This window comes from Mytilus galloprovincialis, chromosome 2, assembly GCF_965363235.1.
Source record: "Mytilus galloprovincialis chromosome 2, xbMytGall1.hap1.1, whole genome shotgun sequence".
Lineage (NCBI taxonomy): Eukaryota > Metazoa > Mollusca > Bivalvia > Mytilida > Mytilidae > Mytilus > Mytilus galloprovincialis.
Window position 1 is genome coordinate 38,086,589 of NC_134839.1, and position 13,630 is coordinate 38,100,218.

At 32.9% G+C, this 13,630-nt stretch overlaps 1 protein-coding gene and 1 long non-coding RNA gene across 2 annotated transcripts in view; both read left to right on the forward strand.

Moving 5' to 3' along the window:
- Nucleotides 1-1,773: 1,773 nt before the first annotated feature.
- LOC143063549 (uncharacterized) lies at nt 1,774-4,737 on the forward strand. The gene is made up of 3 exons (XM_076235755.1): nt 1,774-3,047; nt 3,514-3,611; nt 4,617-4,737. Exons 1-3 carry the CDS (start codon nt 2,030-2,032, stop codon nt 4,647-4,649), a joined length of 1,149 nt encoding a protein of 382 aa, XP_076091870.1. The 5' UTR covers nt 1,774-2,029; the 3' UTR covers nt 4,650-4,737.
- A 6,929-nt stretch (nt 4,738-11,666) lies between these two features.
- Nucleotides 11,667-13,630, forward strand: part of LOC143063554 (uncharacterized) — a 50,843-nt gene continuing 48,879 nt past the window's right edge. Inside the window, exon 1 of the long non-coding RNA XR_012975038.1 lies at nt 11,667-11,939. This is a non-coding gene — a long non-coding RNA (uncharacterized LOC143063554). The remainder of the gene's footprint in view (nt 11,940-13,630) is intronic.

Here is a 13,630-nt window from a genome sequence, read left to right on the forward strand (position 1 = left end):
CAGTGCTAAGAACTGTTCTTCTTTTTCTTGTATATCATGTTGCAATAATGGTACCAACAGCTATCAGATGAATAGCACATTTGACAGTTCTTGTCACTTTTGCAGTAATGTTTGCAACTGCTGTGGTTATTCAAACAGTACTGATGATAAAATGGTGTCTGTTAACTGGTCACACAGATGCTGTTCATCATGTTGTTTTCATTGTAATGTTGAAAACTCTACAAATATGTCTTCTTCTGACGATGACTGGATATATTCGAACAACAGCGGTCACGAATGTTTCAATCCATGTAATACGACCATACAAAGCAACGAACACTATTCTGATATCAATTGTTCATGCTGTTTATGGATTTGCTGCTACGAATGTCAAAATGAAACAATCACTTCTGATTCACCAACAATTGATCAAACTACTTCACTTCAATCAACGACAGACATCATAACGGAAGCGACTACGGAGACATCAGTCCAAACAACAGAGTCTACGCTATTGTCAACCACTATGAAAACTACACAACCCAGAACAACAGAAACTTCAGTTCAAACGAACGAAACTACCACCGATCAACGTTCAACAGAAACTTCGCCAACAGAAACAACGACAGTAGCTTATTATGTGCCAACATCGACAGAAACTACAGTTCAAACGACAGAAACCTCAATTCCATCAACTCAAACCACATTGTCAACCACACAAACTACAACTGATCAAAGTACAACAGAAACTTCGCCCACAGAAACAACGACAGTAACTCATTCTGTGCCAACATCGACAGAAACTACAGTTCAAACGACAGAAACCTCAATTCCATCAACTCAAACCACAGTGTCAACCACACAAACTACAACTGATCAAAGTACAACAGAAACTTTGCCGACAGAAACAACGACAGTAACTCATTCTGTGCCAACATCGACAGAAACTACAGTTCTTACGACGGAAACCTCAATTCCATCAACTCAAACCACATTGTCTACCACACAAACTACAACTGATCAAAGTACAACAGAAACTTCCCAAATAGATACAACGACGGTAACTCCCTCAGAACCATCAACGACAGAAACATCGGTTGGATCAACAATAATCTCCTTTCAAACAACAGAAACCACAATTACAGCAACACAAACTACAACTGATCAAAGTACAACGGAAACTTCGCCAAAGGAAACAACGACGTTTGATACTTCACAGACAACTATGACAGACATAGCATCATCAACAGCAATGGACACTACAACTTCAACCATGACTACTAAGCCTACTGATCCATCAAATTGTCTACATTTTGCGTGCAGCTGTTGTTGCTGTCCATGTGCTATTGACAATCATACATTTGAAACTGACTATAATAAGGACAAGCCCGAGGGTTACATATACAACCAAGTGTGTTGCAAAAGAACAAAACAAAACGTTACAAATGACGATGGTGATTGGGTATATGGATATAAAAACCAAAGCTTATGTCAGATAAATGGGACAATCGATGGCGATCTAGATCTGTGGAAGTATGGTTATATCAGTGCTAAGAACTGTTCTTCTTTTTCTTGTATATCATGTTGCAATAATGGTACCAACAGCTATCAGATGAATAGCACATTTGACAGTTCTTGTCACTTTTGCAGTAACGTTTGCAACTGCTGTGGTTATTCAAACAGTACTGATGATAAAATGGTGTCTGTTAACTGGTCACGCCGATGCTGTTCATCATGTTGTTTTCATTGTAATGTTGAAAACTCTACAAATATGTCTTCTACTGACGATGACTGGATATATTCGAACAACAGCGGTCACGAATGTTTCAATCCATGTAATACGACCATACAAAGCAAAGAACACTATTCTCATATCAATTGTTCATGCTGTTTATGGATTTGCTGCTACGAATGTCAAAATGAAACAATCACTACTGATTCACCAACAACTGATCAAACTACTTCACTTCAATCAACGACAGACATCATAACGGAAGCGACTACGGAGACATCAGTCCAAACAACAGAGTCTACGCTATTGTCAACCACCATGAAAACTACACAACCCAGAACAACAGAAACTTCAGTTCAAACGACCGAAACTACCACCGATCAAAGTACAACAGAAACTTCGCCAATAGAAACAACGACAGTAACTCATTATGTGCCAACATCGACAGAAACTACAGTTCAAACGACAGAAACCTCAATTCCATCAACTCAAACCACATTGTCAACTACCCAAACTACAACTGATCAAAGTACAACAGAAACTTCGCCCACAGAAACAACGACAGTAACTCATTCTGTGCCAACATCGACAGAATCTACAGTTCAAACGACAGAAACCTCAATTCCATCAACTCAAACCACATTGTCAACCAACCAAACTACAACTGATCAAAGTACAACAGAAACTTCGCCCACAGAAACAACGAAAGTAACTCATTCTGTGCCAACATCGACAGAAACTCCAGTTCAAACGACAGAAACCTCAATTCCAACAACTCAAACCACATTGTCAACCACACACACTACAACTGATAAAAGTACAACAGAAAATTCGCCCACAGAAACAACGACAGTTACTCATTCTGAGCCAACATCATCAGAAACTTCCGGTCGAACGACAGAAACTTCAATTCCAGCAACAGACACCACAATTACAACATCACAAACTACAACTGATCGAAGTACAACAGGAACTTTGTCGAAAGAATTTACGACAATAACTCATTCTGAACCAACAACGACAGAAACTTCAGTTCGAACAACAGAAACCTCAATTCCATCAACAGACACCACAACTACAACGTCACAAATTACAACAGAAATTTCGCCGATAGAAACAACGACAAAAACTCATTCAGAACCAACAACGACTGAAACTTCATTTCGAACAACAGAAACCTCAATTCCATCAACAAACACCACAACTACAACGTCACAAAATACAACTGATCAAAGTACAACAGAAATATCACTTAAAGAAACAACTACAATAACTTCTTCAGAAACAACATCGGCAGAAACTACAACTACACCTCCAACAGAGACAGTTGTCATTAGTAAGTTATTTTGTCGATATTTTAAAAAAGTAGAACTTCTTTCAATTGAAACATATCTTGCTTAATATAAGGATAAGGTTGATCGGAACGAGGTACTTATTAGTTGCCATTTTTAAAATTGTAAGTAAGTTAGGATTTGAATAACTCTGTTTTTTCATTATGAAATCTTTGTTATTTTATAATTAGAGTAATAATATTGACATCGATGTAACGATAACTAAAGAATACAATAAATGTACCATTAAGATAAACAAGTTGAAATGATTTTTACAATCAAACTGAACATCGTTTTGGCAATAAGATTTGTTCAATGGCATTTCCTTTGCTGATCTATGGGAAAATCCGAGACATTTACACCATATGCATACATTTGCCCTGTGCCTCCTTTCGTACATTTTCTCAGATTAAAAGATTAAAAGTGTGCCATTATGTTTCCAAAGTATATAATGCCAATATTTGTTTTCAGTCATTATTATAATTGTTTCTATCATTGGATTTACGATGGCGACTGTTTGCATAATTTTCGTGTATTGCTACATCATAAAGAATAGAGCACTTGCTAAGGTGAGTAATGTCAGTCATGTTTTACTGGTACCAGAAATCTAACTGAATTGTAATATACTTCCAGAAAAATTCAATTCCAATAAATCTATCTCATTTTCTAAAACAAATCTAAGATGCATCAGACATTTTTCAATATTTTTACGCGTCTGGCGTAATTATAAAATTTTAATCCTGGTATCTATGATGAGTTTATTTGCAACCACTGGGTCGATGCCGCTGCTGGTGGAGATTTATTTCCCCGAGGGTATCACAAGCCCAGTAGTCAGCACTTCTGTGTTGACTTGAGTTATCATTGATATGTTCATAAATATAAATTAACTGTTAACAAAACTTTGAATTTTTGAAAAACTAAGGCTTTTCTACCTCAGGAATAGATTACCTTAGCTGTATTTGGCAAAACTTTTAGAAATTTTTGGTCCTCAATGCTCTTCAACTTGGCCCTTTAAACATTTTTCGATTCGAGCGTCACTGATGAGTCTTTTTGAGACGAAACGCGCGTCTGGCGTAATTATAAAATTTTATTCCTGGTATCTATGGTGAGTTTATTTGATGAAAAATATGTGTAAGAACATAATATGCAGAAATCTTCTAAGAGAGAAGAGACTGGTGTTTCTTTTTTAAGAGTGAAGTGGTGGTTATTGAAAATTTTCTTTAAACAAGACTAACTAAAACAGAAATTGGCGTCCTCTAGCATTCAGTGAAATTGAGAGAATGCTGGGCCGGCTAATCGAAACGCATGTGAAGAGTCAACACGCACCTAATACTGATTGGTCAATTTGATATCATTAACCAATCATACTGGTGATTTATCTTGACCCTGATCGCTAGATGACCAAGCTGACCGTAACTACCTGTAATAAAAAAACTTATCTGATTCACAGACAACTCAGTGAAAATTTACAGTTTCATATTACTCTTGATATTAAGAAACATTTCCTGACAGTAATATTTTTTATATACCATAAAAGGATTTTTTGTCATCAATAGTTTTAATTTTATTTGTAGGTTGCTCCTGCAGGTCCAATGGCTGCTTTTTAAAACTAACTTTGACGATGCAAAAAAATTCAAACGACATTTTTATTGTCATTTAATTTAAAACACTAATAAAGCGTTGTCTGCATGTAGATATCCTGTGGTATTTTTTAACTGAAATCTTTAAATCAGGTCAATCTTTTCTATTATTCATAGATATGTATTGGTAAAAACTTCATTTTCAAGTTTAAAAAGTAAAATCACAAAAATACTGAACTCCGAGGAAAATTCAATCGGAAAGTCCCTAATCACATGGCAAAATCAAATGACAAAACACATCTAACGAATGGACATATTGGTACAGGCAATTTTAAATGTAATAAATGGTGGATTGAACCTGGTTTTAAAGCGCTAAACCTCTCACTTGTACGACAGTCTCATCAAATTCCGTTATATTTACAACGATGCGTGAACAAAACACATACAGAAATAAATAAAATAGTCAAAATATGGGTACAGCAGTCATCACTGTGTTACAATCTTAAAACAAACAATTTTACAAAAAAACACAAAAGCATCCATCAAATTAAAAAACACATTCATTGCTTCGCGTGTTAACGGATTCCGGTTTCGCCTTTTTTTCCTTATCCATGGTTGCTGGCAGTTGTATTATCACAAATTGCTGAATATCAGTTATGTCCGTTTACATTTTTTATACTTGATTGATGGCTGCTTAACATTGTGCGACATATATAAAATGCATACCTCTGACCATAAAAAAGGGATATACACGTACAACCGAACGGTTAGTACATACAAAACAGAATATGTGACCAACTATGGATTTTATAATTAAGTTTAATCATACTTTTTTAAAAGGCGTTTTAATGACTAGAATATTAAATTTATATAAGTGAATTGTCACTTGTTTTTCCGAACCTTTTATTGTATTGCTGTATGTGGTTATTTAATTATTTTTCTGAATAACATTTTGAATGTAGGACATATATCAAACAAAATAGTTCCTACGCCAGGCTGTAAATAAAGGCAATAGTCGTATACCGCTGTTCGAAAGTCACAAATCGATTGAAAAAACACAAATCCGAGAGTAACACACTCATTGTAACTTTGTCCAAAAGTGAAAGAAAATGGTATTTAATTGATATCAAATGAAAGGCTCTACGTTTTGGGATGACTGTAGAACCCTTGATGGACGTTTCTCACAAATAAAAGTGTTAGTTCCATTTAGTGTGTTTGTGTTCATATCAATATTATCAGCTCCTTCTTGAACAAGATCCGATCGTCGGCAATCAGGGAACGTTCACGCCATCTTGAATTCGCCCGATTTCATGATTATCGACCTTAATAATACACAAAATGTGATGAAAGGGAAGTAATAAAGTTTCGTGATGATAAATCATTCTTGTTGAGTTGATATCTTAAGATATTTTAATATTAACGTACTGAAATTTGTTTCAGCAGTATGTATTATGAAGTATTACATGTTTTAAGCAACTACAGTAATGAGTCTTGACTACTACTACTACGAAGAAACTAAAGAGTGTGTTTGAATTTTTTTGCAATATAAATTACTTCAATTTTAAACAGTCAGAATTTTGATTATTTTTTAAAGATCTGATCTATAGATGAAACTAAGATACAAACATGTTTTAGCTTTCTGAAAAGCTATGGACTGCTTCGCTCTACCCTAATTTAAGGTAATATGTGTGCATGTGGTCGTTAATTAGTTTTGGAAATGTGATATTTTTAGATATTGATTGATAAAAAATTGTTGTTCTTTAAGAGTGTCTGTATATACCCATGCTTTTAAAAAAATTTAATTTCTTGTTGAAAATTTGATCAATTATAAATAGACACGACTTTGGGGATGTTCCTTGATTGTCAGAAGTAATAAACTACAGATAATGCATTTTTGTAAACATTGTATATGAACATTGTTTAGCAAAGCTAATCGTGCAAATTGCAGAGTAACAAAGCAAATAGAAACGTATTAATTACTGACAATTTGATATTGAAGTCATCTGTGAAATGTATGCATAATAAAACGAACATGAATTAATGACAGTTGATCGGAACTGAAATACACATAGTCAGTTTTCCGGCATTGAATGTCTCATCCTGGCCGAGAAAAGTCTGTAATTCTTTATCTCATTTAAGCAAATAGCTGTTGCTGTATCTCAGCCGCATCCAATCAGAATCTATACGTGAAAAGTAATTTATTCAATATGGCGTGTATTTCGATTGTAACTAATAGGCCACAGACCACAATTAAATTCTTTATTAGTTCTTTATAATGTTTTGTTTCATTTTAAAAAATGCACCTAATCTTTTTTTCAAATTTTTTGTGTGTGTAAAGTACAGTTTTAGTCCAAAAATATATCCAACATTCAGAGAGATAAAAAAAAAAGATAAAGTAAAAATACTCTATAATTAAAGGGAACTATAAGCTCCGCACCGTGATGCGAAGCAAATAGATAATTTTGACATATGATAATAGCTAGATATCAACTATATAAAATATTAAAAATATCAACTAAATGTAAACAAACATATTCTTTTTTTTTTATTTTGAAATAAAGGGGTTTGCAAAATTTCCATTATATTATAAAAGTCATTAAAACGACTTTTTAGAAAAATATGGTTATTTGTACTCTGGACCAATATAAATATTTACCCTCAAATTCAAATATTGAGCCCCGGTTTTAACTTGCGGTTAATCTGTCAATCCAAAATATCATAAATAAAATATTTGCTCAATAGATGGGTTTTTCGTATAGGCCGTGGTTTCAGCCCTCGATCATATTATCCATCTACTTTAATTTTGGAGTTGACAAGTAAATATGAAAGAAACTCAATGTTATACATCTATTGAAAAACTCGTCAAAATCAGGTTTTTCACACGAAATCGAACCTTTCCTCAGCCTATTTGATTGTGTGATCAATCCTTCCGTCTGCATTCCGTTTAAAACATATCATTTAAATAGACTTGACTATTTGCTTACTTTTTTTTTACCTTTTAAATCTAAACCACAGACGAAATGTAATACTTAAACACCTAGTAAACCACACTTTGTGGAATATTTCTATATTTGACAATTTTACTTATTGCTACCAATCCTTACCTCGTTAGGTGCTATGAGCGGATGTGATAGCATGTATACAAAGTAGACTGGACAATGGACAAATTGCGGTTGCAATTGTTGTCTATAACCGTTAATCAAAAGTGGAAATCAACATGTAAGCTGATTACAGACGACTTAAAATACAATAACTGATATGATACCATAAAGTTATATAAAGTTATTTGCAATGCAAGGTTAATTGCTGCACCTTTATCTGCATGAGCTTCTTCGTCTGTAAAGGACGATACAAGCAAAATCACAAACAAAGCATAAGGTGCTTTTTTAGAATGACGTCATTCAATTTAGGGGACTGAGGGTTCGATCCCCGATTAGCTCACATTAATTGAAAGATTTGTCTCTGCTCAACAAATTGGCATATTAAGAAGTACGTGCAAGACTGCATGGTCGGTTCGGAGTAAGAATAAACGACCGGGTAGAGCCACATGACTTCATATAGGGACTGTTAACCTTATGAAATAGTACGTTAAAAATTAGGCTAAGTACATAGGTTATAAGTATATTGTTTAAGTACAAACAATGGTTCGTATTTATGTCTTAATCATTCCTGATATGCATGTAATATTTATCATTGGACGTTTGATATCAGTCCACCAGTCGTATCTTTAAAGCACTCAATGAACCTGTAAAATTAGCATTATCATAGGGAAAATCTAGACTTCCTTTCATTTGTATGTATTATATCATCGTTCTGTAAATAAGGATTAGATTCCCTCAAGATATCAATCATGTCAAATCTATTCATCGACAAATCTTTTAAACCTTGTTCATTTCGAGCAGAATTTTAGTATAAACCTTCAGTTAATAGCACCCCTCCCCTACATTTCTCTAGTGGTTAGTGCATAGGACTACTAACACAAAGGTTCCTGGTTCGATTCCCGTTCGGGATGAAAATTTCAGGAACTCAATTTTCGGCTCTCCCTTGACACCATTTGCGAGTATGGTCTTGAGGAAATGATGATAGTCCGTCGGAAGGGGACGATAAATGGCTGACCCGTGTTAAGAGAGAGCCATATCTCTTGCACGTTAAAGACACCCTTGTAGATTTCGAAAAAGAGCAGGCTAATGCCGCTACAAGGCAGCACTCGCACCCCCAAAGTGGAAAGGGATTAATATAAGTTGAAAAACTTGTTTCCCAATCCACTATAAATAAATATGTTTAAACTAACGCACGTTTACCTCCGTAGCATAGGGTATAATGGGAAAGGGGAGGTTAATTTGCACTTTTTATTAATGATGTTGATTGGATACTAGTATATATGCGATATTTGAGGCAAAACATATGCCATATTAAACTGCGGTATACGGGACTTTGAACAATGAATTGAAAGGATTGCACTTTTGGGATATGGGATATTGGTAATACCCCTACCCCACTCAAACCCTAAACGCGACATTGGAACTTTGAAAGAAATTAAAATATTTATTTACCAAAATAACTGACTCGACAGCTGCTTCATTTTTCATATCTTTAACATGTCATGTATATATCAAAAGGTTTTGCATATATTTTTCATAAATCGAAATATATAAGTAAATTTATCCAAGATATAACCTGTAATTGCTTCATTTATTTTTATTTAAATTATTTATTTTTATTATTGCGTTTATGCCATCGTTTAACTGGACATTGACGTTTTTATACACAAAATGCCAACGAGAAACTTTAAGAACATTTATCATTTTTCATTTATATTATAATCCGATAAAAAAAATTACGATAATCAAAAAGATAAGAAAATGCAATTGAATTACGATTACCACCCCGAATTTTTCGCCGGTAATTTTCTAGGCGCTAAGACAATTATAGTGCACCGTTACGATTCTAATATGCAGGTAATGGTATAGAAAAACCTTGCAGCTGAGTAACTTTTGACAACAACATATGAGAAAAATGACTGATTTTTTTTTTACCAATTTCTGCCGTCGCCATATTAGGATTGTCATGATTATAGTACCGATTATCAGGGTCGTGTTCAATATCGTAGCAGCTACATAGCTGCTGTCAATATCGATGTCGAAACTAGGCTACCTACACGTTCAATAGTCACAAATCTACGACGACGTATCCGCTACGATTTTGAACCCAACCCTATTGAACGTGTAGCTATAGACTAGTTATTACATAGATACTGATAGCAGCTACGTAGCCGCTACCGATATTGAAATCAACCCAGTACATGCGCAAATTATTGATTAATAAGTCGGAGTTCTCGCAGTGCTATGCATTTTTAGTTTAGAGTTTTTTTTCAAACTGGAGTTATCGGTCTTTTTCTACTTTCTTTGTTTCCTCTTTTTTAATTTCCTACTTTCTGTTGAATAAAGAAATCACTACTGAAATTTTTTGATTATTTCTAACTTTTATGAATGTTTATGATTTAAAAAAAAAAGATAGCAACTGTATCGGGGTAAATTTGAGCCTATTTAAAAATCCGCTTGAAAACTGATTTGACTTCGTATGAATATTTTTAACAATAATGCAATTTTTAAATATTCTTGCCATTAACGTATTTCATGATGATGTACTACTGTATTGGTAAATCACGTGGCGTTGAATTAATTCATACTGATGAATTTAAAGTTGGATTATATGGAGTATTTATTGGTTTTGGATGAGGTCTATGTTGAAACACTAGGTCTCGTTAAATCTTTGAAAAATAGTGCATAAATAATTGACAAATTACAAGTATATGTCATGTAGATTGTTATAATTTGGATTACACACAAAACCTTATCATGACATGAAAAGTATCCAAGTTTTGGAATTGTAAAATTCTAGATATCACATGCGCATTTCCGAAAGTAACACACCGGAAGTGTAATCTTTACGGTAAAGGTCACTTTGATCTGTTCAGACGAAAACCAATATATACTGGTATCAGATAAATTTTCAAAATTACATTGTATTAAGATTTTAATCAATCAGAATTCAAAGAATATTAATCAATGGAATGATTAGAAATGCAAATAAGTCCACCTAATAAGTAAATATGTATTGTAAAATGTAAATTAACATAACATTTTATGTTTTCATATCAAATTAATTTAATTCAATACGATAGATTAAGCAAAATTACTTAATACTTTGAATTTGATATCAGTACAGATTTGAATTTCGTAAAGAGAAGAGAAAACAAAATAATATAAACTCTAATTCTTGAGATTAATTAAAGATATGTTTATATAATTTGAAGTGAATTTACTTTTAATAAATTAAAGTATTAAATTTGTTTTATTCAGTTCACATTTTAATATAGCGATAAGTAATGCACATTGCACTTTTTAGAAAGTTTCAATTTAAATTGTACATGCATAAAAGTTAATACTATCAACTAACTTTTAAAACTAAGAGAACATGCACCCTTTACCAATTGAAAATGCTGCCTTCTGATGCATTGTCACTTCATTTAAACTATTTGAAAGAGATGTTTACTTTATTTTAAGCATTTATGATCAGCAATATTGATGATGAAACTACTTATGTAGCCTAAAACTCACATTTGATCCTTCTTTCTATTTAAAATAGACGATTTATAAATCTTTGAAAAAAATTACACCTGTGATTGAAAGATAGTTTTCAAAAATGTTTATTAATATAAATTTATCATATTTTATTATTTGCTATGTATCATTCATTCACACAAGAAAATCCTATTACTACATTATTGAACTCGGGTATAATTGAATATCAATTCATATATATTTCATGTAAATTTCTTGTAATCATAAAAATCCCAGGTAATAATTCTACAGGTATTTGAAATTTACATTCATTGATCGAGACGATTTGATCAATGATCGTTAAGTAACGAGGACTCCCGTTTGTCCCGCCTTTTATTAATGCACCATCGAACTTTTTTACTATTTCCGTTAGAATTAAAAAGTTTGAAAATTGAGAGAAAAATTGTACCAATATACTGTAAAGCTTATAAAAGTTTGTGTTAATTGAAAAGTATAATTGTGGTGACAATTAAAAGCAAAAGTAATTGACCTTTTTTTACACGTGTGGATTTTGGTTGTATTTCGTAATCTGTGAAAAAAAGAAGAAAAAAAGGTGCATTTATACAAAAGTTTATTGTGTCTTTCAACTATACTTTCGATAAAAGAAGAAAAAGTAACGATTATTTATACAATTGGATTATTAATAGGATATTACTTTTTTTTTTAAATACACGGAATTACGTATACATATTGGGTAAGTCAAACTTTTATTTTTAATAAGTACCTATTCATTTTCAACTACATGTATTTAGCTCTCCCAGTATATTTAAAGAAATGCGAAGTTACAAATTGAAATTTTTCACTGAATCAAATAACAGTTTACTCCTTGGCTGAAATGTAATGCTTGGAAGACGAATTGATCGGTATTCCTATTTTGCGCTAAAACTGTTTATATAAATATTGATTGGAACTAATAAGCTAATTTTAATGACATGGTTTAATAGCTATGTACTCGATATATATCTTGACAATAGCTTTCTACGTTGTGATGATACTGTCGGTCAATTATCTGATGGTGCGATTATTTTAGTTCTGAAAGTTTAATTGCGGCCTAATTTGAGCTACTTTTGACTGAATTGTTGGAAGATACATTTTTTTTTTATTGTAACCAGACAGTCATTGTGAATCTTAATATTGATTTTCTGAGAGAAAAAGAAATTGAAGGCAAAATAGGAAGCACTTATGCAGTTCCCTCTAACAATAAGTTTCAATTGATCATCGAAACAAAAATCGATATGGTTTTACCAAATAGTTGTTTTGTAGGGGGTTCGTGAGGTAGTGTTAATAAATAATATGTTTCATGATTGCTAGAAAAAGAAATTGTTCATACACTTAAATAATATTTCCTTAAAACATGATACTCTAGTTAAGGTCGTATTCCAGACGTTCTTTGATCTTACTGGTCTACAATTGTACAGGTTGTTCATTTCTATTACAAAAAAATTCAGTACATTACAATTTATGACCTCTGTTTAGTTATCATCATTATATATATCTGATGCATATAACCATTTTTCTTTGGTATTCATTATGCCGAATTTGAATGAAGAAAACCAGTTTTGTAAATTAGCCATCGCGAGAAAACAAACGCATATTATTGGTTCCTTATCAACTAGGTGGGGCTATACATATACTACTCTGAACGTAACTGCGCAGTGTGCAGACATGCATAATACATAAAATCATTGGATTGAATTTTAGACTACGGGTCATTATTATCAAACAGATGCAAATAAGGAACATCGTAGTGTATCCTCAACAGTTTTAGATTAGCCCATACTTGTGTATTGTGCTATTCATACATGTATGAAATTTACAGAATCATCGGTTGTCCCTATATATTAGATTTCGCTTTTAATTAACTAACGTCCTTCTAGTTATTACTCAAGCACATCAACATGCAACAGAGAAACATTGGTTCTTTCCGTATAATTTTTGCAGTACAATAAGGATGGTACTTAACCTCATTATCCAGTTTAAGGCGATTGTCAGAGAGAAAGATATCGTCAGGATTTAATAACACTAACGGCAAACGAATTGTAAATTAACATACAAGTTGTGGTCTTCGTTTAAGCGGTAATTGTATGTCTTACTAGACTCATTCATCTTAAGTCAAAACGATGATCAAGTCCACCCAGAAATAATTGTTGACTATTCATCATCGCTCCTTTTTTCTTATTTATCAAAACTAAAATAAGTAAAGTAAGTAGCATAGTTAACGAAATATCTTTTGTATGTTTAACAAGTAGTTGCCAACAGCCAAATTTTTTATCCTATTTGTTCAACGGTCACAGCATGGGATGGCCATTGTCTGTCTTTTTATTAAATCGTAACTAATGCACTAAATTGGGTACATTCATCAAAAGTGTATCTGAACAACATTTT